At 36.5% G+C, this 23,150-nt stretch overlaps 1 protein-coding gene and 1 long non-coding RNA gene across 6 annotated transcripts in view; one reads left to right on the top strand and one right to left on the bottom strand.

Annotated features, from left to right (window-relative positions):
- Window positions 1-5,109, top strand: part of PTPRG (protein tyrosine phosphatase receptor type G) — a 733,896-nt gene extending 728,787 nt beyond the window's left edge. For all 5 annotated transcript variants that reach the window (XM_030867610.2, XM_030867608.2, XM_060307591.1 and 2 more), the window contains 2 exons: window positions 260-395; window positions 958-5,109. In XM_030867610.2, the coding sequence (XP_030723470.1) occupies window positions 260-395; window positions 958-1,104 (283 nt within the window). In that variant the 3' untranslated portion in view covers window positions 1,105-5,109. The remainder of the gene's footprint in view (window positions 1-259; window positions 396-957) is intronic.
- The window catches only part of LOC132598085 (uncharacterized), a 45,835-nt gene that overhangs the window by 17,645 nt on the left and 5,040 nt on the right, over window positions 1-23,150 (bottom strand). The window contains exon 2 of the long non-coding RNA XR_009565754.1: window positions 2,527-2,605. This is a non-coding gene — a long non-coding RNA (uncharacterized lncRNA). The remainder of the gene's footprint in view (window positions 1-2,526; window positions 2,606-23,150) is intronic.

Below are 23,150 nucleotides of genomic sequence, written 5' to 3'. Positions count from 1 at the left end.
TGAACTTCTAACTTCATATTAGACATCAAGCTAAACATCTGGTAAGCCTGTCTTGAGAGACGTCACATTCAGAAACAAATGTCACCTTTATGCTAACCTCTAAATCTCTGCCCTCGTCCAGCATTTCACTCATTTTTGTGTTCTAGAGTAGATATCAATACAGTCTACCTAGCTTCTACGGAAATAGGTGATGGTAATTTGGTTCCAATATATTCTGTCCTTTTGTGAATCTGAAATAGCTTTTTTTTGCCTCCCCAAGGTACGGTGCAGTTTCCGCAGGAATGCTGTGTGCCCTTACCACCTTGTCCCAGCAACTGGAGAATGAAAATGCTGTGGATGTGTTCCAGGTTGCAAAAATGATCAATCTGATGAGGCCTGGAGTATTCACAGACATTGTAAGTACTTTGCTTATTTGTGAAACTTGTACATCATTTGAAACTCAGCCTCACCCTTTAGAACAGTGGTTCTGATGGGGGGTGACTTTTCCCCCCAGGGAGTGTTGGGCAATGTCTGGAGACCTTTTTTGGTTGTCACAGCTGGAGATGGGGTTAAGTGAGTAGGGCCCAGGGATGCTGCTAAACATCCTGCAGTGCCTAAGACAGCCCTCCACATGGACCTGGCCCACGTGTCCAAAGGGCTGAGGTTGAGAGACTCTGCTTTCTAGAATATAGTATCCTCTGATTGTAAAATATGGATATCCTGTTATCTTAGTGGACTTTCAACACCGAGAATTCATTCCAAGGTAACAGGGATCAAAAGGACATGAAGAAGGTGTAGGTCTTGATTATAAAGGATTCAAGAGATTACTTTTTAAGTGTCTGAACTAGCAGAGACATAATTCCTGTTTCTCTAGTATATTTTTCACATTTACATTTTTAGTCAGTATTTCCACCTGAGATGAAATAAATGATTGAGCTGCTCTTTGGCTCAAAAAACTGTCTCCCTCTTGTTTTCCAGGAACAATACCAGTTTGTCTACAAAGCAATGCTCAGCTTGGTCAGCACTAAAGAAAATGGAAATGGTCCCATGACAGTGGACAAAAATGGTGCTGTTCTCATGGCAGATGAATCGGACCCTGCCGAGAGCATGGAATCTCTAGTGTGAGCAGAATCCTGAAAGGGCGCTTAATTTGTAAAACTTCTGAAGACTGAGAACTTTTTTGAGGCCTTTTTTTGCCAGACTCTACGTTATACAATAACCTGGTTACTTTTCTACACTGATAAAAAGTTTTGATATTTATTTTTTGCCATTTTATGTCTTAATGGTATCCTACTGAGCATTTGCACCTCTGTTCATTTCACACAGTGAAACGCGGTTTTACCTAGTTTGCACTATCTGATCAGTGTTACTGCCTATAATACTAAAGCAAACCCTGATGTGACATTCCGTGACAGCACACATGCTACTTTTTAATTCAGTACAGTGAAGGTCTTTGTTATGACAGTGAATCTTGGTTTTTTTAATTATTATTGTTGTTGTTGCTAAAGCAGTTGCATTCTACTAGCAGGCAATGCTGTACTTTTCCTCAGTTCTCCTCTTCTGTTTTTTCAAGGCACTGTTCGATACTGTATGCCTTCTGCAGTTTAATGGAGTGGATGAGCACTGTTTTCTTTTAAAGACTAGCTGGTGTGGGGAAGCTACTCTGAAGGTCTATCAAACCTCATGGCCTTGAAACAGTTTCATTTATGATGGTGAAGATAGCCATTAAGAAATTAGAAGGTTTGAGTTGTTTCATGTGAACATCACTTATTAGTTACAAAGTTATATTCATAGCTTAAAAAGAATGCCCAATTGTGTCAAAATAAAAGATATCTCTGTATTACAGTTTTCACAGTAGCTATGTGGACAGTGTCTGTTGTTTCCATTTTGACTCTCTGAAATAGCTACACCCCAAAATCAGGGCCATCTTTTACCAAAGAGAGATGGCAATATTTTATATAACTCCAGTTATGAATCCCTTTAGTGAATCTCCATTAATGCTTCATGGTTTATAAAAGCATACCTCATGGCAGGTGGAATAATGAAAATCTTTGCAGGTGTGTAATTTTGAAACTAGTCCTCTAAAATATTCCTATTACTCCTATAGCAATCTAATAAAAAACTACCTATATAGCTAACATTCTTACATTCTTTTCTTTCCTTTTTTTTGCCAAATGTTTCATGATAAATCTCATAACTACAAGCATTCTTCTACTTAGGATTAAACTGAAAATACTGTATTAGCAGAAGTCTTTGGGACTGTCTAGATTCCCACACATGGATAAACCTGATTTGGAGAGAGAAAATTAGAATCTGGAGTGAAAGGTGATAGTGACATTTTCAAACAGTTTTTAAAAATAGGAGACAGCTTTGTATGCTTTTGTGTAGTTTAGCCTCAAGAACAGATAAAAAGAGACTGCTCATCATGACACAGAGCCCAAGGAAGTAGTTTCTTGGAGCCATATTCACCCTGCTGTACATCATGGGAAAATTAGGAGCATTAATAAGAAATTTCAGTTCAGTTATTTAGAAAAATAGGCTACTTACTGAGATCTGTTTCTTCGACTGCACATTTGCTCTTGAGGGATGGCTTCTGTCAGAAGTGAAACCATCACCAGAACTGGGCCTATTAAGAAGAAAAGGGTTTTGGTTATTTTTTATGTCAATAAACTTCAACCAAAAGTCCATACTGGCTATTATCATACCATCTGGATAGGCATTAAAACATTCATGATAATCAGCCTTGAGATTCTGTTTATCTTGAGTTGGGTTTCTATGAAGTTTGTCAGAGTGGACCTGAAGGAGCAAAGCTACTAAGGAGAGAGAGGCTACAGGACTAGCCCAGGATTTCTAAGACATAGGCCAGGTCAACGGAGTTTTCGTGAACTACATAACTTGCCAGGGTTCATCTCGTCTTTTCATCACATAGATTCAGCCACACAGAACAGTCCACTGTTCACGAACTGTGTGGGCTAGGTTGAGAAAAGATGTACAAGTGAGCCAAGTTTGCTAATCTGCGTGTGCTAGAGGACACAGACACCTTTACCGCCCCTCTGCTCCCATCAGAGGTGACACAAGGAAGCTCTGCCTAACACTTAAGAAAAAAAGCTTTAACACAGGAACACTACAGTTGCCGGCTGGCTGAGGGAAATCAGTAAGGGAAAGGTTTCACATCATGGCAAAAGCTGGATCATTTTACTCAATTAAGTAGGTTCCTCTAGTTGTACAGAGTATTGATATGAGCTAATTCTTCTCAGTAGATAGTACAGTGAACTTGACTTTCAGAAGTAACATTCAAGTTGGGGTTCATGGTCCCACTGTCATTTTTTCTTAACAAAAGTAAACACTGGTTACAAGACACATGGCAAGTATTCCCTTCTGTGCTATTACAGAGGGCTCAGTTCATGGAATGCATACCCTCCAATTCTGTGACCATCTCTTCCAGGGGTATCAGAATCATGATAAAAGAGAGAGAGCTAGTAAATACAATAGAAACATTACAAGGATGGCTTAGAAGTTCTCTGTGAGCAATTGTGTGTCTGTAGCGGTCTTGAACCAAAGTCTACAAATCCCGACACACTGAACTATAAGCAATTGCTATTTGCCCATCTTGCCAAAGTGGTCCAAACAGACTTCACTGAGGATAGTTATATTCAGCCGTTCCTCACTTTGACCATGGAGTGTATCCTCACTATTATTCTTCATCTGTTATTGGCAAATATATGCTTGCGTCTTTCCAGAGGCAAAGATGGTGTTCTCTTTGAGACATAATAAGCACATCGCTTAACTACATAGCAAGGTTATTACCACTTGCACTCAGGAGGAAAGGAAATAGCTATTGCAAATTAATCTGTGCTATGTTATAAAAGTAAGCTTTTGGGAGTGTATGAATTTAGCTCTAGGTAAGCAGAATGCACACATCATTCAAAACTGAATTGCAAAGATCAGAACAAGTGGCCGTGCTGGACATCAGAAAAAACACACCTTATTGCCATCAAGAGAACTCGTTCCTTCATCTAAAAGCCACAATATCATCTTTCATATTTAAAAAAAAAAGTTTCCTTCTGAAATTCAAGATGATTAAAATTAGGTGGATTGGTTTTCCTAATTTTTATGTCTTGGTGCTTTTAGAGTCTATTTCGAGTTGAAAAGTCCAGCAAGGTCAGAGAGGGTTATGGCATTTAAGGTCTGGCTGTTGCAGTTTTTAGCCCAGAGTGACATACTGAAATCAGCAAATAACCTTAATTACTTTATAATGACACAGCACAACTGCCTTGTTATGAATTTTTTCTTAAATGCATATACACTGTATTTAAAAATTAAAATATAGATACCAATTTACCAAAGATACATACTACTAATTCTAAGCAAAAAATTAAAAAAAGAAACCCAAACTCATCATAATTTAAGAAATAATAATCAAAATGTAGTTTGTCTTAAGAATTTAGCAGGTATACTGGAAAATGCATTTTCAACTGCTATGTCCTAAAGTTTATGTTCAAATGGTGCCAGTGAATTTTTATATGAAGGGAAAATGCCTGCTTTTTTTTTTCAACAGCTGTAATTTCACTTACCCCTTTGCGCTTGCCCTTAGTTGCCACTTAACATACAATATTGGCTTTACTTATCTCTAGAAAGAAGGCATGCTACAAATAGGAAGGAATTGTAATAATATTTGGCCTCTACTTTGTCTTAGCTGTTAAACTGTTTTTAGTATTTTTGTTAAATATTTGCAAAGGGAAGCATTTTCTACAGAGGATAATTAATTTCAAGAAAAATATCTTGAGTTTTAAGAAATAAACATCTCCAGAAAAGGAGACAGCCGATTTTATAAAATGTCGCAACTCTCCAACATTTGGGGTAGTGACTCCTTTTTTGTTAGGACATTTGAAACTAGAAAGCAGCCATTGTTTCTAAAAAAAAAAAATTCAGCCTTCATGTTGATTCATGTCTCTTTCACTTCATTTTGAAATAGCTAAAATCATTAAAACTGTAAATATTTTGTTGCTTGGATAAGCATCTTCTGAGAACTTTGTATCTATGGTATATAATCATAGAATTTTATATTTTCATATAAAGCTAATTTTTTTCTAGTTTCAACTCTGTCATAGTTTTTTTGTTTTTTTTTTTCCTTTGTGGTGGATAATGTGAATTCAACTTTCTGTGTATTGAAGTAGCAAGAACCATCTTTGCATTCCAAAAGAATCCAACATGTGTTATTTCTTTGAGGAAGTGATTGTGAAAGTTGGGTTTTCTTTTTTAATTTCATTGACCATTTGTGCAATAGGAATTAGACATAATTAGTCACTGAATACAGTCGTTGCATTGACCCATTTGGAAAAAGTGGTTTTTTTGGTTTTTTGGTTTTTTAATTTGTTCGGGGGGTTTTGTAACCTGAAATTTTTCCCTTTTTTCTTCTGTTTAAAACTATATCAAATCATTCTATTATAGTGTTATTTAATATGTAAATTGTATTGCTATACATAAAATAAAGTATGGTTTTTGATGTATTCATTAGTGCTGAGCATTTCTATGAAAATATCTATATCCAATAAAATCAGATTACTCATTTCTCTTAATAGATCACATTTATACCCACAGACCCTTGGTCTTCGTTTTCATGGTAGTAAAATGATTATTAGGAGCCATTTTACATAGGCAGAAAACCAGAAGTGTCTTTTCTAAGTTCCTCCTGCTTTAAAGAGTAAACAGTGACAACACTGTAACTGCACGTTGAGTCAAACTTTATTCGCTTTATCAGTCTGCTGCTAAGTTATAAGTAGAATTATTATTTTCTCCAGTGTATCAACTAGATTTGTAGCAAGTTCTCCCTCTTAATTTTTACTGTGTAGGATGAAGGATATCTCTTGGCAAGACTTCGGGAGAATCTATGAAATACATATATAGGATTGCTACGATTGCTTCTACTTATGAGGAATTTTGCCATTTCCAAACAGGAGTCCCAAACTTGGCAGCTTGGGTCCACCCTTATCTCTGAACTTTTAGAGGCCGCACATCAGGAATTCAGCTCTCATTATCAGGGCTCCAATTTTTCTTTCCACAAAGATAAAGAACTGATAGTTCATTCTCCATAACTAACTGGGAATTTAAGAAACAGTGTATTAAACTTTTCCAGTGGTATCTAGAAGAAAGACCAACTCACCACAAAAGAATGAATCTCTCTAATTACATAACACTAGTCTTCCTCACATTACACCCATGGGGACTCAATACTCTGTATCACAGAGTACACAAGAGGTCACAAATTGATCATATCCACTCTACAGATACATTTAGGCCATAATTTTAAAAAGTCTTCTTAGTTGCCAACATGTCAAAAAACAAAAAACTTTTTCGTTAAGATTCAGATTTCAAGCTTTTTTCAAAAATTTTGGTGGTGTTACACCACCAGGCTCCTGTTCTCACATGGGCGCAACAAGCTGGAGAGCAGTAGCTGTTGACCCTTTTAGGTGATGCAGGTACTCTCCAATTCACCAGGGTCTACATCTGTCCCATTACATTATGTCTGCCCATCGTCAGTCTAACTTGCCTGGATCCTACGAGCAGTTGCATACAAATTTTAAGACTGTCTACCATCTCAGGCTGCTAAACCATCAACCAAAAGCAGCAGTAAAAGTATTTATACTCATCTTCCATCATTAAAATACTAGGAAGCCAGCATAGGGTAAAGGGGGATTCTAAGAAACAGGACTTATGACTGTTCAAAATAATTAACAAGTCAGTTCTCTACTCCATGGCTTTTACTGTCCAGGATATAACTCTAGACAAGGAAACCCCATTTCTGCTACCACGAATGGGGCAAAGAAACAAGGGTGCAAAAGCCACTGGTCCAAAACCCCATTTTCTAACAGTTAATTTAGACTGTTGAGAACATTAAGATTTAGAAACAAGTCACTACTAACCATGCCTGGATTCGGAGACAGGATTAAAAACACTGGTTTTATATTTCTGCCTGCGTTGGTGAAACAGCATAAAGGAACTAGAAAACGATAGGAACTAGAAGTTGGGAACCAACAAGGTAAAATTGGCTTTTGTGATCATGAAGTTTGGCAGCGAAGATAGACCCGCAGTTTATGTGAATCTAACAATTATATTATGTTGCTCAAAAATTGAAAAATAGGAAGTTAACTTTATGTGATTTGTGGTCATTTGAAATCATTTGACTTTTATAGATACTGGCCTATTATCACCAACTTAGAAAAACTTGACTCAAGGCACCACTATCATCTCACTTTGGTGCTTCACTCTGACTATAAAACTTCTTGAAAGAGTTGTCTATACTCACAAGATCCATTTCTGTCTTCCATTCTCTCCACCTGTTTAACTTGGGGTTCCATCATCATCATCCCACAGCTCTTATCAAGTTCTCCAAATACCTTGTTCTTTAACCTCAACTCCACTAATTTGTCAGCAATTGACCACACCACTTTCTTCTTTCAGGAGTCAACAAATATTTACATAGCAACCACTAGGTACCAGGAAGTGTTCTAGGTGCTAGGGATAAGTAAAGTCGTTCACAAAATAAAGTCCTTGACCTCATGGAACTTACAGTTGATAGACAACAGATACATAAGCAATATTTAATACAATGTCAGGTAAAAGGGCAAAGAAGAAAACTAAATCGGAGAGGGGGACAGAGAGTAACGGGAGGATGATAGATAAAGTGGTCAAGCCTATCTACTGAGCAAAAATACAAAGTTTAAACATTGAAACATCTCTTTTTCCCTATGATTTTCCTTTTAATGTTTCTCTTACCTCATTGGTAAAGAAGGTTCTGAGAACTACCTGGGGTCTGAGAAATGTGGCTCCTTTAGGTACTTTTGGAGAGTGAAAATTACTCAGGGTTTAAAGGTAGGATTTTTTTCTCCTTCCTCATTATCTGTTATTTTTCAAGTCTCCATTGTTGGATTCACTTCATATTTTCAGCCTCTAAATGCTGGCCTGCCCCAGGCGTCAGTTAAAGTAGCCCTTTTTTGCCATTTATAGCCCTGCTCCCAAATAATTCCATCCAATCCACGGAATTAAATGCTTCCTATATGCCAATAACTACCAAGGTATATCTCTAATCCCAGCCAATACCCATGACTCCAGATTAATATCCAACTGATTATTTAACATCTTCATTTGTACATCTAATAATGATCCTAAATTTAACATGACAAAAGCACAACTCTGATTTCCCCCTAAACTGCTCCTTCCCCACGGTTCTACCATCTAAGTATCAATAAACAGCAGTAGCATCTACTCAGGTAATCATGCTAAAAACTAGTTATCGGGATCTCTATATTTCCTGCCATTTAGTAAGAAACAATCCAATTCTAAACATAGAAAAAATAGCTGAACAGACACTTCATTAAAGAAGATACACAGATGGCAAGTGAACACATAAAAAGATGCTTCATATTATTAGTCATCAAGTAAATATAAAATAAAACCACAATGTAATACACTTATTAGATTCACTGAACTTGAAGAAAGGTTAATAGATGTGACCCAAAATGAAATGCAAACAGAAAAAGCAAACAAAAACACCACAGAGAATCCAAGTACTGTGGGCAATACCAAACAATATAAATACATATAATTGAAATTCCAAAAGGAGAAGGGAGGAAGAGGCTGGAAAAATATTTTAGGAAATAATGGACTAGATTTTCCAATATTCATGACACCAAATAACAGATTCAAACGGCTTAGAGAACACCAAGCAGGATGAATTAAATTTAAAAAAATCACACCTAGGCATATCATATTCAAATTGCTGAAAACCAAAGTTAAAGAACAACAACAACACACACATTACTTAAAAGGAAGGAAGGAAAGAATTACAGCAGAATTCATGTTAGAAACCATGCAAATCATAAGACAAGAGAGTGACAAATGTGAAGTGTTGAGGAAAAAAAAACCTGTCAACCCAGAATTCTATATCCAGTAAATAGGTTACTCTTCCAAAATGATCTAAGTAAAGGGGTAAAACATATTTTCTATTTAGAGCCACACTCTTACAAGCTATTTTTATTTTCTAAATATAAGTCAATACTTGGTAGAGGCAGTTTTTTCCTGGTGATGTTCCATAAATCTGATTTAATGAGAGCGTAATTTGGAGTTGTTAATGTATTTTGTTTAGGGAAAAGTTTAGAAGATTAGTACAATCCCTATGTAAAATTACTGAGTGAAAACTGAGCTCAAGTTAGCAGAGGGAATGCTATTACATTATACTTTTCTTTTGCCATTAAGATTAGGTTGCTTTGTTGAAGAGTCCAGTAGACCACAGAAAACTACATTCAGATTCACATCCACATTATGCAGCAAGAGAAATAAAAATCAAAAAGGCAAGATTAAATTTATTATTAGAGAATAACCAGTGTGTCTTCAAAAACACACTTTGGCTGAGCGTCCAAAGAAATCAAAGTACATTGTGGACTTTGCATCATTCAGGCTATGTGCAAGCCACATGAGCAAAAAGGACAAAAGAGCATATGTTTATTCGAAGAATATTTTTAGAGATGCAAGTATATAGCTCTGTTAATAAATCTCCCTTAAAACACAACCAAGTTAACCTTGTCTATCCTCGGAACATTCAAAAGTTCTTTCTAAATCACATCAAATGTCAACTCTTGACTTTAAAGATGTCATCATTCCTCCCTTTGGTACTACCTTTAACCGACCTTATATTTCTTCTTCTCTTCAACTCGCACCTTTGCTCTATCCATGTCCAATCTATTCACTCACTGACCCACAGACTATTTCATTCTTACACTTAGACATTTATCCCTGTCACTCCTCTTACTTCACTCCTACCCAATGCTCAGATGATGACTTTCTCCTGGAAACTGTTTCTGACTAGTTAACCTATAACTTTTAATAGAAAGCTGAACCACTTTGTTCATGTACTCTTGCTATGACAACGTATCCTAAATCTGTTCTTTATCTTGTTAAGCAGGAGTTGTTCCTGAAAAGTTAAAGGTGGGGAGGGGAGGGTATGTGAAGAATGAGGCCATGAGATATGTGTTACCCTATAAGGAGAAACCAGCATTAAAAGATAAAATAGCCAAGTGGTGTCCTTTAACATTATAAGCTGACAGGTAAAATATACAAAAATATATACAGACCTAAAGAGCTAAATAATAATACATGACAGTTTATCATTAGGTCCCAAATAAATTAGTATGATTAGCATAAATAAGTGACACAGGAGTTCACAGCAAAAGTTCAAGAAGGAAAAATACTTCAGTTGAACCTTGAAAGATAGGTAGATTTTAAGTGGCAAAATAGGTAATGAGGACATTCTGTTCATGTAAATGTTGGGAAAAATCCTGCATAAACAAAATTTTCATCTTAAAAAATGAGAAGAACTTGGAAAAGGAGGATGAGGTCTGTACCATGGAAGACCTTAAATATGAAGCTAAGGAGTTTGGACTTTGTCAGAAAGTGAGAGCCCTTTACAATGTAGGTACATCAGTAATGTTACTGCCATCTCGGAAAATGAATGGAGGCACAGACTGAGAAGACAGAAGAAATGTTTAACAAAGAGACAGAAGGTTTACAGAACAAACAAACAGAAATTAACAATACAATAACTAAAATGAAAAATACACTAGAAGGAAACAATAGCAGAATAAAAGAGGCAGAAAAATGAATAAGAGAGCTGGAAGACAGAGTGGTGGAAATCACTGCTGCAGAACAGAATAAAGAATGAAAAGGAAATGAGGACAGTCTCAGAGACATCTGGGGCAACATTAAATGCACCAACATTCACATTATAGGGGTCCCAGAAGAAGAAGAGAGACAGAAAGGGCCTGAGAAAATATTTGAAGAGTATATAGCTGAAAAACTTCCCTAACATGTGAAAGGAAACACTCACTCAAGTCCAGGAAACGCAGAGAGTCTCATACAAGATAAACCAAGGAGGAACATGCTGAGACACAGATTAATCAAACTGACAAAAATTACAGACAAAGAAAAAATATTAAAAACAACAAGGGAAAAGCAACAAATAACGTACAAGGGAATCCCCATAAGGTTATCAGCAGATTTTTCAGCAGAAACTCTACAAGCTAGAAGGGCGTGGCATGATATATTTAAAGTGATGAAAAGGAAAAACCTACAACCAAGAATACTCTACCCAGCAAGGCTCTTGTTGAGATTTGATGGAGAAATCAAAAGCCTGATAATCAAAAGCTAAGAAAATTCAGCACCACCAAACCAGCTTTACAACAAATCCTAATAGAACTTCTCTAGGAGAAAAGAAAGGGCCACAGGGCTTCCCTGGTGGCACAGTGGTTGACAGTCTGCCTGCCGATGCAGGGGACACGGGTTTGTGCCCCGGTCTGGGAAGATCCCACATGCCGTGCAGCGGCTAGACCCGTGAGCCATTGCCCTTGAGCCTGCGGGTCAGGAGCCTGTGCTCCGCAACAGGAGAGGCCACAACAGTGAGAGGCCCACATACCGAAAAAAAAAAAAAGAAAAGGCCACAACTAGAAACAAGAAAATTACAAATGGGAAAGCTCACTGTTAAAGGCAAACATAAAGTAAAGGTGGGAAATCATCCACACACAAATATGATATCAAAACTAGAAATTGCAAGAAAAGGAGAGTACAAATGTAGGATATTGGAAATACACTGGAAATCAAGAGACCAGCAACTTAAAACAACCTTGCATATATATATAGACTGCTATATCAAAACCTCATGGGAACTGCAAACCAAAAATCTACAATAGATATACACACAAAAAAAGAAAAATAACAATCCAAACACAATACTAAAGATAGTCATCAGATCACAAGAGAACAAAAGAGGAAGAGGAGAAAAAAGACCTACGAAAACAAATCCAAAACAGTTAATAAAATGGCAATAAGAAGATACATACTGATAACTACCTCAAATGTAAATGGATTAAATGCTCCAACCAAAAGACACAAACTGGATGAATGGATACAAAAACAAGACCCATGGGGCTTCTCTGGTGGTGCAGTGGTTGAGGGTCTGCCTGCCGATGCAGGGGATGCAGGTTCGTGCCCCGGTCTGGGAGGATCCCACATGCTGCCGAGTGGCTGGGCCTGTGAGCCATGGCCGCTGGGCCTGCGCGTCCGGAGCCTGTGCTCTGCAATGGGAGAGGCCACAACGGTGAGAGGCCTGTGTACCGCAAAAAAAAAAAAAAAAACAAGACCCATGTATATGCTGTCTACAAGAAACCCACTTCAGATCTAGGGACACACACAGACTAAAGTGAGGGGAGATCAAAAGAAACTGAAACTGAAAATCAAAAGAAAGCTGGAGTAGCAATACTCATATCAGACAAAATAGACTTTAAAATAAAGACTGTTACAAAAGACAAAGACAGATACTACATAATGTTTAATGGAAACAATCCAAGAAGAAGATATAACAATTATAAATGTATATGCACTCAACATAGGAGCACCTCAATATAAAAGGCAAATGCTAACAGCCATAATAGGAGAAATCAACAATAACAGTGGGGGACCTTAACACCTCACATTCATCAATAGACAGATCATCCAGTCAGAAAATCCATAAGGAAACACAGGTCTCAAATGACACATTAGATCAGATGGACTTAATTGATATTTACAGAACATTCCATTTGAAAGGAGCAGAATACGCTTTCTTCTCCAGTGCACATGGAACATTCTCCAGAAATAGATCACATCCTGGGCCACATATCGAGTCTCAGTAAATTTAAGAAAATTGAAATCATATCAAGCATCTTTTCCAACCACAATGCTATGAGATTAGAAATCAATTACAGGGGGAAAAAAATGTAAAAATCACAAACATGTGGAGGCTCAATAATATGTTACTAAACAACCAACAAATCACTGAAGAAATCAAAGAGGAAAAAAAAAAAAAAAAGCCTAGAGACAAACGACAACAATAACAAGATGATCCAAAACCTATGGGACGCAGCAAAAGCAGTTCTGAGAGGGAAGTTTATAGCAATACAATCTTACCTCAGGAAACAAGAAAAATCTCAAATAAACAACTTAAACTTACACCTAAAGCAACTAGAGAGAGAACAAAGCCCAAAGCTAGTAGAAGGAAAGAAATCATAAAGATCATAGTAGCAGTAAATGAAATAGAGATGATGAAAACAACAGAAAAGATCAAGGAAACTAAAAGCTGGTTCTTTGAAAAGATAAACAAAATTGATAAACCTTTAGTCAGACTTATCAGGAAAAAAAGGGATAAATCAATAAAATTAGAAATGGAAAAGAAGAACAATGGACACCACAGAAATACAAAGGATCATAAGAGACTACTACAAACAACTATACGCCAATAAAATGGACACCCTAGAAGAAATGGAAAAATTCTTAGAAAGATACAAACTTCCAAGACTGAACCAGGAAGAAATAGAAAATATGAACAGACCAACCACAAGTACTGAAATTCAAACTGTGATTTTAAAACTTCCAACAAACAAAAGTCCAGGACCAGAAGGTCTCACAGGCACATTCTTTCAAACATTTAGAGAAGAGTTAACACCGGTCTTTCAGAAACTCTTCCCAAAAATTGCAGAGGAAGGAACACTCCCAAGCTCATTCTATGAGACCACCATCACCCTGATACCAGAGCCAGACAAAAATATCAGAAAAGAAGAAAATTACAGGCCACTATCACCGATGAACACCGATACAAAACTACTCAACAAAATACTAGCAAACTGAATCAAAAAACACATTAAAAGGATAATATACCATGATCAAGTGGGCTTTAGCTGAGGAATGTTAGGATTTTCAAAATATGCAAATAAATCAATGTGACACACCACATTAACAAACTGAAGGATAAAAACCATATGATCATCTCAATAGATGCAGCAAAAGCTTTTGGCAAAATTCAACACCTATTTATGATAAAAACTCTCCAGAGAGTGGGCACAGAGGGAACCTACCTCAACATAATAAAGGCCATATATGACAAACCCACAGCGAACATCATCCTCAAGGGTGAAAAGCTGAAAGCATTCCCTCTAAGATCAGGAAAAAGGCAAGGATGTCCACTTTTGCCACTTTTATTCAACATAGTTTTGGAAGTCCTAGCCACGGCATTCGGAGAAGAAAAAGAAATAAAAGGAATCCAAATTGGAAAAGAAAAAGTGAAACTGTCACTGTCTGCAGATGACATGATACCATACATAGAAAATCCTAAAGATGCTGTCAGAAAACTATGAGAGTTCATCAATGAATTTGGTAAAGCTGCAGGATACAAAATTAATACACAGAAATCTCTTGCATTCCTCTACCCTAACAATGGAAAATCAGAAAGAGATATTAAGGAAACAATCCCATTTACCATCACGTCAAAAAGAATAAAATACCTAGGAATAAACCTGCCTAAGGAGACAAAAGACCTGTACTCAGAAAACTGTAAGATACTGATGAAAGACATCAAAGATGACACAAATAGATGGAGAGATATACCATGTTCTTGGATTGGAGGAATCAGTAATGTCAAAATATATTACCCCAAACAATCTACAAATTCAATGCAACCCCTATCAAATTACCAATGGCATTTTTCCACAGAATTAGAACAAAAAAAAATCTTAAAAGTTGTATGGAATCACAAAAGACCCCAAATAATCAAAGCAATCTTGAGAAAGAAAAATGGAGCTGGAGGAATCAGGCTCTGTGACTTCAGACTATACTACAAAGCTACAGTCATCAAAACAGTATGGTACTGGCACAAAAACTGAAATATAGATCAATGGAACAGGATAGAAAGTCCAGAGATAAACTCATGCACCTATGGTTACCTAATCTATGACAAAGGAGGCAAGAATATACAATGGAGAAAAGACAGTCTCTTCAGTGAGTGGTGCTGGGAAAGTTGGAAAACTACATGTAAAAGAATGAAAGTAGAACACTCCCTAACACCATACACAAAAACTCAAAATGAATAAAGACCTAAATGTAAGGCCAGATACTATAAATCTCTTAAAGGAAAACATAGGCAAAACACTCTCTGACATAAATCACTGCAATATCTTTTTTGATCCACCTCCTAGCGTAATGGAAATAAAAACAAAAATAAACAAACAGGACCTAATGAAACTTCAAAGCTTTTGCACAGCAAAGGAAACCATAAGCAAAACGAAAAGACTACCCTCAGAATGGGAGAAAATATTTGCAAATGAAGCAACCGACAAGGCATTAATCTCCAAAATATACAAGAAGCTCATGCAGCTCAATATCAAAAAAACAAACAACCCAATCCAAAAATGGGCAGAAGACCTAAATAGACATTTCTCCAAAGAAGATATACAGATTGCCAACAAACACATGAAAGGATGCTCAACATCACTAATCATTAGAGAAATGCAAATCAAAACTACAGTGAGGTATCACCTCACACCACTCAGAATGGCCATCACCAAAATGTCTACAGACAATAAGTGCTGGAGAGGGTATGGAGAAAAGGGAGCCCTCCTACACTGTTGGCGGGAATATAAACTGGTACAACGATTATGGAGAACAGTATGGAGGTTCCTTAAGAAACTAAGAAACTAAAAACAGATGATCCAGCAATCCCACTCCTGGGCATATATTCCGAGAAAACCATAATTAGAAAAGATACATGCAACCTAATGTTCATTGCAGCACTATTTACAATAGTCAAGACATGGAAGCAACCTAAATGTCCATCAACAGAGGAATGGATAAAGAAGCTGTGATACATATATACAATGGAATATTACTCACCCATAAAAAGAATGAAATAATGCCATTTGCAGCAACATGGATGGACCTAGAGATTATCATACTAAGTAAGTCAGACAGAGCAAGACAAATATATGATATCACTCATATGTGGAATCTAATTTTTAAAATGATACAAATGAACTTATTTACAAAACAGAAAAAGACTCAGATTTCGAAAACAAACTTATGGTTACCAAAGGGGTAACGTTGCGGGAGAGGGACAAATTAGGAGCTTGGGATTAACATCCACACACTACTATATATGGGATAATCAACAAGGACCTACTATATAGCACAGGGAACTCTACTCAATATTCTGTAATAACCTATATGGGTAAAGAATCTGAGAAAGAATGGATATATGTATAACTGAATCACTTTGCTGTACACCTGAAACTAACACAACATTTTAAATCAAGTATACTCCAATGAAATTTTTTAATTAAAAATAATAAAAAGAAAAAACCCAGAAAAACAACAAAAAAATAATATTACTGCCAAAGAAAGATTACGAAACAGACTATTTTTCTGAGTCAAGTCAGTTTTCTCTATTTTTTTCATGAAAACATATTCTGAAAGACAGAACAGAATATTCTTGCACAGCTTTGGATAAGGTTCACTCTACTTAAAAGTGTCCCTAGGGGGCTTCCCTGGTGGCGCAGTGGTTGAGAGTCCGCCTGCCGATGCAGGGGACACGGGTTCGTGCCCCGGTCCGGGAAGATCCCACATGCCGCGGAGTGGCTGGGCCCGTGAGCCATGGCCGCTGAGCCTGCGCTCCACAACGGGAGAGGTCACAGCAATGAGAGGCCCGCGTACTGCAAAAAAAAAAAAAAAAGTGTCCCTAGGAATGACTGCAAAATTTAAATACAAATAGTACTACCCTCTTTTTAGTGAGTCAGAAATAACTGAATTTTTTTTTCATTCATCTAGGGATTAAAGAGTATTATAATTTTGTGCTTTCAGGAAACACCTCGAAGTCCAATATAGTTGTTAATTCCACTCTCCTGGGAAACTTTGTGGGTTTAAAAACATTTTAAAAGTAAGGTTAGATTACTTACTTATCACTGACTTTTGAGAATTAATTTTTAGAAGTTTCAGAATGAAAAGTGGATACTCGGTTCTTTGGAGTCTAAAAAGCATGGGGAAAAAAATTTTTAATAAATAAATAAATAATAAAAATCATGGGAAAATTAGTTCACAAAGCCTAATAAAAAATAAAAAGCTCAGGATACTATTTTAAGATTTATTGTAAAAAATTTATCTTTATTTGCACATTAAATAAATGTGTATCTTTATTCACATACTAAATGAGTTTATCAGTCTTTTCAGGTCATTATTTCAGCGATGAGAGAAAATATTATCTTTGAAAAGATGTGAACTGGAAATTCAAAGAATAAATCAGAACTAAAATACACCAGAGCCTTGCTATCAAGGAAACCTTAGTCCATGAGACAGAACCATGTCCTAAATTACACAATTTATAATAAGGTTTTCTACCACATGTAACAAGACTACGTGTGATACAGTCTAATAAAATAGATCTGCTTTACCATGAATGACACTCAAAAATGAAAATCTTATATGTCACAGTGTCTATCAATTCTGAAAGCACTTTCATATGCGTTATTTCATTTGGCCCTCACAAGTATCCTGTGAAGTTGAGAAAGAAGGTAATATTTCCCTTTCTGGCCAGTGATGAAACTGAGCTCTTAAGTAGGAAATCCGGAGCTAGAATCCACGTGTTCTAACGCGGCAACATGGCCATTTCAACACACTGCCTCTCTATCAAGTATCAGTGCAAGGTTCCGGGGCATTTCAGTTGTAAAGGTCAAACTTTTTAGGTTTATTCACAACATAAACTGGGTTAAAATTTCTATAACATCTGGGATAAGAAGATGAGTTGACTACTTTTATATTTCTTTTTCTATACCTGTTATGTTTAAGGTTGACCTACTCTTACTCAAGGTAGAAAATTTTTTTAATTTTCTTTTTATTTATTTATTTATTTGGTTGCACCAGGTCTTAGTTGCAGCAGGCAGACTCCTTAGTTGCAGCAGGTGGGTTCCTTAGTTGCAACTTGCCAGCTCCTTAGTTGCGGCATGCAGGCTCTTTAGATGTGGCATGAGAACACTCAGTTGCAGCATGCACGTGGGATCTAGTTCCCCAACCAGGGATGAAACCCCAGCCCCCTGCACTGGGAGCATGGAGTCTTATCCACTACACCACCAGCGAAGTCCCGAGGTAGAAAATTTATATGGATATATTTATGTACAGCAAAGTTGGCAGACAAGTAAGTTTATATAAAGTCTTTTTCCTCACAGAACTTTCTGTAAAGTTCCATAAGTACTCTCAACAGACTATGTTTAAACTATCAATGAAAACAAAATTGTGAGCTTAAAAAAATTAAAAGCATTCCCAGCTGTCAGAAAATGTGTCTTACACAGATAAAAGTTCACGTGCAAAACTAGATTACAACAAAAACTACAAGAAAATCTTGATTTCAACAATGCTGAAAAGCTTTAACAATTTAACATATTTTCTGTGTTGTGTCTACTGTGAATTACATCTCTACCAAGAACTCATATATACTGATATATAAAACAAAGAAAATACTATACAAACAATTATTCAATCTTATTTCTCTGAATCCTTAGTTACCTGACAGCAATTCAAAGTATTACTATGAAACACATCCCAGGATTTTATTGTGAACATCACATGTTAACATGAGAGTGTAGATTCAGAAAGCATAACTTTGTAATAGATTTTATATTATTACAGTACTCCACATGCAAAATCACACCATGAATTTAGTAAGTCACTTAGGAGAATGTAGTTGTACAAAGCATGTTTAACATTTTTAATTCTATCATATAATACAGAAAATCAAATTTCTAAAATTGGAAAAAAAAAAACCCTACTGGGGTAAGTGGCTGCAATGACGGGCAGCTATACCAAATGTACAGCACTGAGGTACCTGAGTCATAACTTGCCATGTCCTCCTAACTTTGTTTCTGCAGCCCTTTCCAAACTTGAGATCTCTCTTCTATCACTCAATACCAAAGTGGCTACCTAGATCTTATTTATTCATTTATTTGACAATCCTGTTATGCAGAATAGGGCTAGGTGCTATTCTAGGTATTAAGGATACAGCAGTCAGCAAGTCAGACAAGGTTCCTGCTGTCAAGAAATTTATATTCTAGTGGGCGAGACAGACCATAAACAAGTAAGCAAATATATATGATATATATGTATATGTGTACGTCTATGTGTCTATGTACATATGTATGCAAATGTGTATCAGGGAGAGGTAAGCACCACAAAAATAATAAGAGGACAGAAAGGGACTTCCCTGGTGGCACAGTGGTTTAGAATCTGCCTGCCAATACAGGGGACACGGGTTCGAGCCCTGGTCTAGGAAGATCCCACATGCCGTGGAGCAACTAAGCCCGTGTGCCACAACTACTGAGCTTGCGCTCTAGAGCCCACAAGCCACAACTACTGAGCTCATGTGCCTAGAGCCCGTGCTCCGCAACAAAGAGAAGCCACCGCAATGAGAAGCCCGTGCACCACAACAAAGAGTAGCCCCTGCTCACCGCAACCAGAGAAAGCCCACAAGCAGCAATGAAGACCGAATGCAGCCAAAAGTAAGTAAGTAAATAACTAAATAAATAATTTTTAAAGAGAGGACAGAAAATGATGGTGAAAGGGATTATTTTCATCCAAGTGGGCAAGAAAGGATTCTCGGGGAGTGACATGTGAAGAGCATGAAAAGCTTTGTGGAAGATGTTCCAGGCAGGGAGAACTCTTGAGTGCAAAAGTTCTTAAGATAGGACTGAGCTTGGTGAGCATTAGCAAGATCAGAGTAAACGAGGGGGAATCTGGTGAGAGGTGAGAACACTGGTAACCAGAGCCTGATAAAGCAGGGCCATGGGAAGGAGCATGGATTTTCCTCAAAGGACAATGAAAAACCACCTCATGGTCTGAGGAGGAGAGTTACAAGTTCTGATTTATGTTTTGAAACAAAAATCACTGTGACTGTGGAGAAGATTGTGGAAAGAAAAAAAGTAGAAGAAAAACTAATGAGGAGGCTATCACGCACCAGTCTTTAGTACTTGCATTTTTGGACCCAAAGTAGGTGGCCTGTGCTGCCCATAGCAAGTTACTTCCAAAACCTAATTTAAGGTTATTCTCTGAAAGTGAAATTAGGATGGATCGAAATGCGAAGGATGGGAGCAGATATCTGTAGATATTACTCAAGAGAATGATGATGAAAATGAAAATGAAGACTTTAAGAAAGATCCCAAAACCTAATTTTAAGAGAACTGAAGTGTAACGTCAAAAAAGTATAATTAGATGACAACCATAACTAAAAGATCTAAATTAATAAATTTCAGAACATGTTATTAAAAAATGTGCTTACAAAATGAGAGTAGTGCACATTGAAGGTTGCAAGCCATCAGACCACTGGTATGTGTGTGCACTGTGCTTGCTTTGTTCTTTTTTATTCGAATTAGTTGCTAACACTGAAAAATCAGAAAATTTCACATTAAAATCCAAATTTCTGTCTTCACTTGAAAAAAATCAGAAGCTCTGGCAACTTTATATTCATGCAAGGAAACATGCACAGCAATTACAGCAATCATTATAAAATGCTAGCAGAAACTTCTCTAAAGTAAATGGGTAAGTTCTTTTACTTCAGTTTTTGAGTAACATCAGACTGTTCTTATGTTGCTCAAAAAAAGGAAAAGAAACAAAGCACTTATCATGTTGCCAAGTTATATTCAGCAAGCATTCGTCAAGAAACTATTAGAAACCAACATCTTCTATTAGGAGTTGGGAGTCTAGGGAAATCAATACAAGGGCACCAAACTCTCTAAAGTAGGATCACATCTCTATTATTAGAAAGCCTACTTAACATTTATTCTACGAACTCAAAGGCAAGTGCCAATTCCAGGATCTGAGATGTTCAGGGTTTAAGCTTCCAGTAGGCTACTTTGAACCTCCATACCTTTGTGGCTAAGAGGCAGAACAACTTCACCTATGCCCTGAGTGCAAGGCCTACAAGGTTTTGGAACTATACGGCCTGGGGGCTCACATGCAGGCCCTTTGCCCTGGGTGTCAGCTACTGCCTATGCATTGATCCACCGTTTGGAAATAAACTCAGGACATAAATTGCTACATACGAAAAATGAAAATCAATCAAATAAGTCCTCTCAAAAGGATTTAGTTAATTCATATAAAATCTGCAATCAATAAATTTTAAAGATATCACATCCTTTCTTTTTCTAAGCCACCTGACAAATCAGGTTAGACTAATCAGGCCTACTTTAAGTCCTTTTCATTCTATTTGCTAGACATCATATCAATGTACAGTAATTATAAACTGGAGATAGTTGCACTCTACATCTATAGAAAGTCTACTCAAAGAGCTAGGACCATGAGATGAGAACAAAGTATGATCTGACAAGCTTTTCCTTTCCTTTATAAATACTATCAGAATCATAATTTTAGTACCTTAAAAGCAATACACTAACATTGTGAAATAAATATTTACATGTAAAAAGCGTATTTTTAAACGCACAGCCACGAAAAGTAAAAGTGATCTCAAATGAACATGCTCGGATATCTGTGCCAGATTTTGGAGTGGACTTTTATGGACCCAATTTTTTATGAAAATAAACTTTGCGTCTGTTAAAAATTTTCAAGATATTAAATATGTAATAGATTTCCCAGTGGCATGTGGTTTGAATTGATATTGGTAAATAATTGTACATAAAATAAAACTACACTGAGTTAAATGTTAGTAAAAATGGCAAAATTAGATACAGGCACTGTACCATTGCACAGGTATATGCCATATTACCAGCTGAAAAAAAGTCTTGCAATTACAGGTCTACACTATTTATTTCATTTGTGTGTAATTACATTTTATACACCTCTGTTTAGTAATATCAATCCAAGATATCTTTTGGAGAATATAATTAACTGGATGGTAGAAGAGAATGCGTGTGTGTTCTACTATTTTTGTATTTCTGTATTTCAAACAAGTTGGTCTTTGTTAGCTGTGTTTAACTGCCATCTAGAGTTAAAATGAATCCATTTCTTCTCCCCTCTACTACTCTTCTTCAAAATTTTAGGCATATGAGCCAACATGTTTCACCCCTATTTCATAACAAACAAATATTCTTCAAACAAAATTGTAAAAGGATAACTATCCAATTTTTCAAAGTACTATTAACATTTCTACCAGCTGCAAATATTTTCGGTTAACTAAAAAGTGAGGCTCACATGTAATCTAATTAAAACATTGTTTTTGAACATATAAACAAATCAATGAGCAACTAATACACATTTGGACTTGGGGAAATACATTAAAAACTTAAAGAAAATAAAATTTCAGTCTATTTCTATGGCCTCCTGTTTGTATTTTTTCAGAGTCCAAGAAAAGCAGACTCATATATAAGGATATTAAGGAATTATTTCATTTTTTATATCTGAAAAGTTTGATTATAAAAATTAGCCAAATCCCAAGTGTATATTTAACTACCTAATGTTTTTAATATTCTTATGTTAAAAGTGGCATTCGTATCCAAATCTGAGGAGAAGGTCTGTAAGAATAAACCATCAGTAAATCGCTCAGCTTTCAATTTAAGAAAGTCATTACTGAAAAGCAGTAGCACCTAAACTTACACCTAAAGCAGCTAGAGAAAGAACAAACAAAATCCAAAGTTAGTAGAAGGAAAGAAATCATAAAGATCAGAGCAGAAATAAATGAAATAGAAACAAAGAAAATAAAAGATCAATGAAACTACAAGCTTGTTCTTTGAAAAGATAAACAAAATTGATAACCCTATAGCCAGACTCATCAGGAAAAAAGGGAGAGGGCTCAAATCAATAAAATTAGAAATGAAAAAGGAGTTACAAACGACGCCACAGAAATACAAAGGATCATAAGAGACTACTACGAGCAACTATACACCAATAAAATGGACAACCTAGAAGAAATGGACGAATTCTTAGAAAGGTACAACCTTCCAAGACTGAACCAGGAAGAAATAGAAAATATGAACAGACCAATCACAACTACTGAAATTGAAACTGTGATTTTTAAACTTCCAACAAACAAAAGTCCAGGACCAGATGGCTTCACAGGCGCATTCCATCAAACATTTGGAGAAGAGTTAACACCGATCCTTCAGAAACTCTTCCAAAAAACTGCAGAGGAAGGAATACTCCCAAGCTCATTCTATGAGGCCACCATCACCCTGATATCAAAACCAGGCAAAGATACTACAAAAAGAGAAAATTACAGACCAATAACACTGATGAACACAGACGCAAAAATACTCAACAATGTAGGGGGCCCGGGTTTAATCCCTGGTTTGGGAAATAAGATTGCACATCTCAGTGGCGTGGCC

This window comes from Globicephala melas, chromosome 11, assembly GCF_963455315.2.
Source record: "Globicephala melas chromosome 11, mGloMel1.2, whole genome shotgun sequence".
Classification (NCBI taxonomy): domain Eukaryota; kingdom Metazoa; phylum Chordata; class Mammalia; order Artiodactyla; family Delphinidae; genus Globicephala; species Globicephala melas.
The sequence above is the reverse complement of the archived record's forward strand: the minus strand, read 5'-3'. Positions and strand labels throughout refer to the sequence as shown.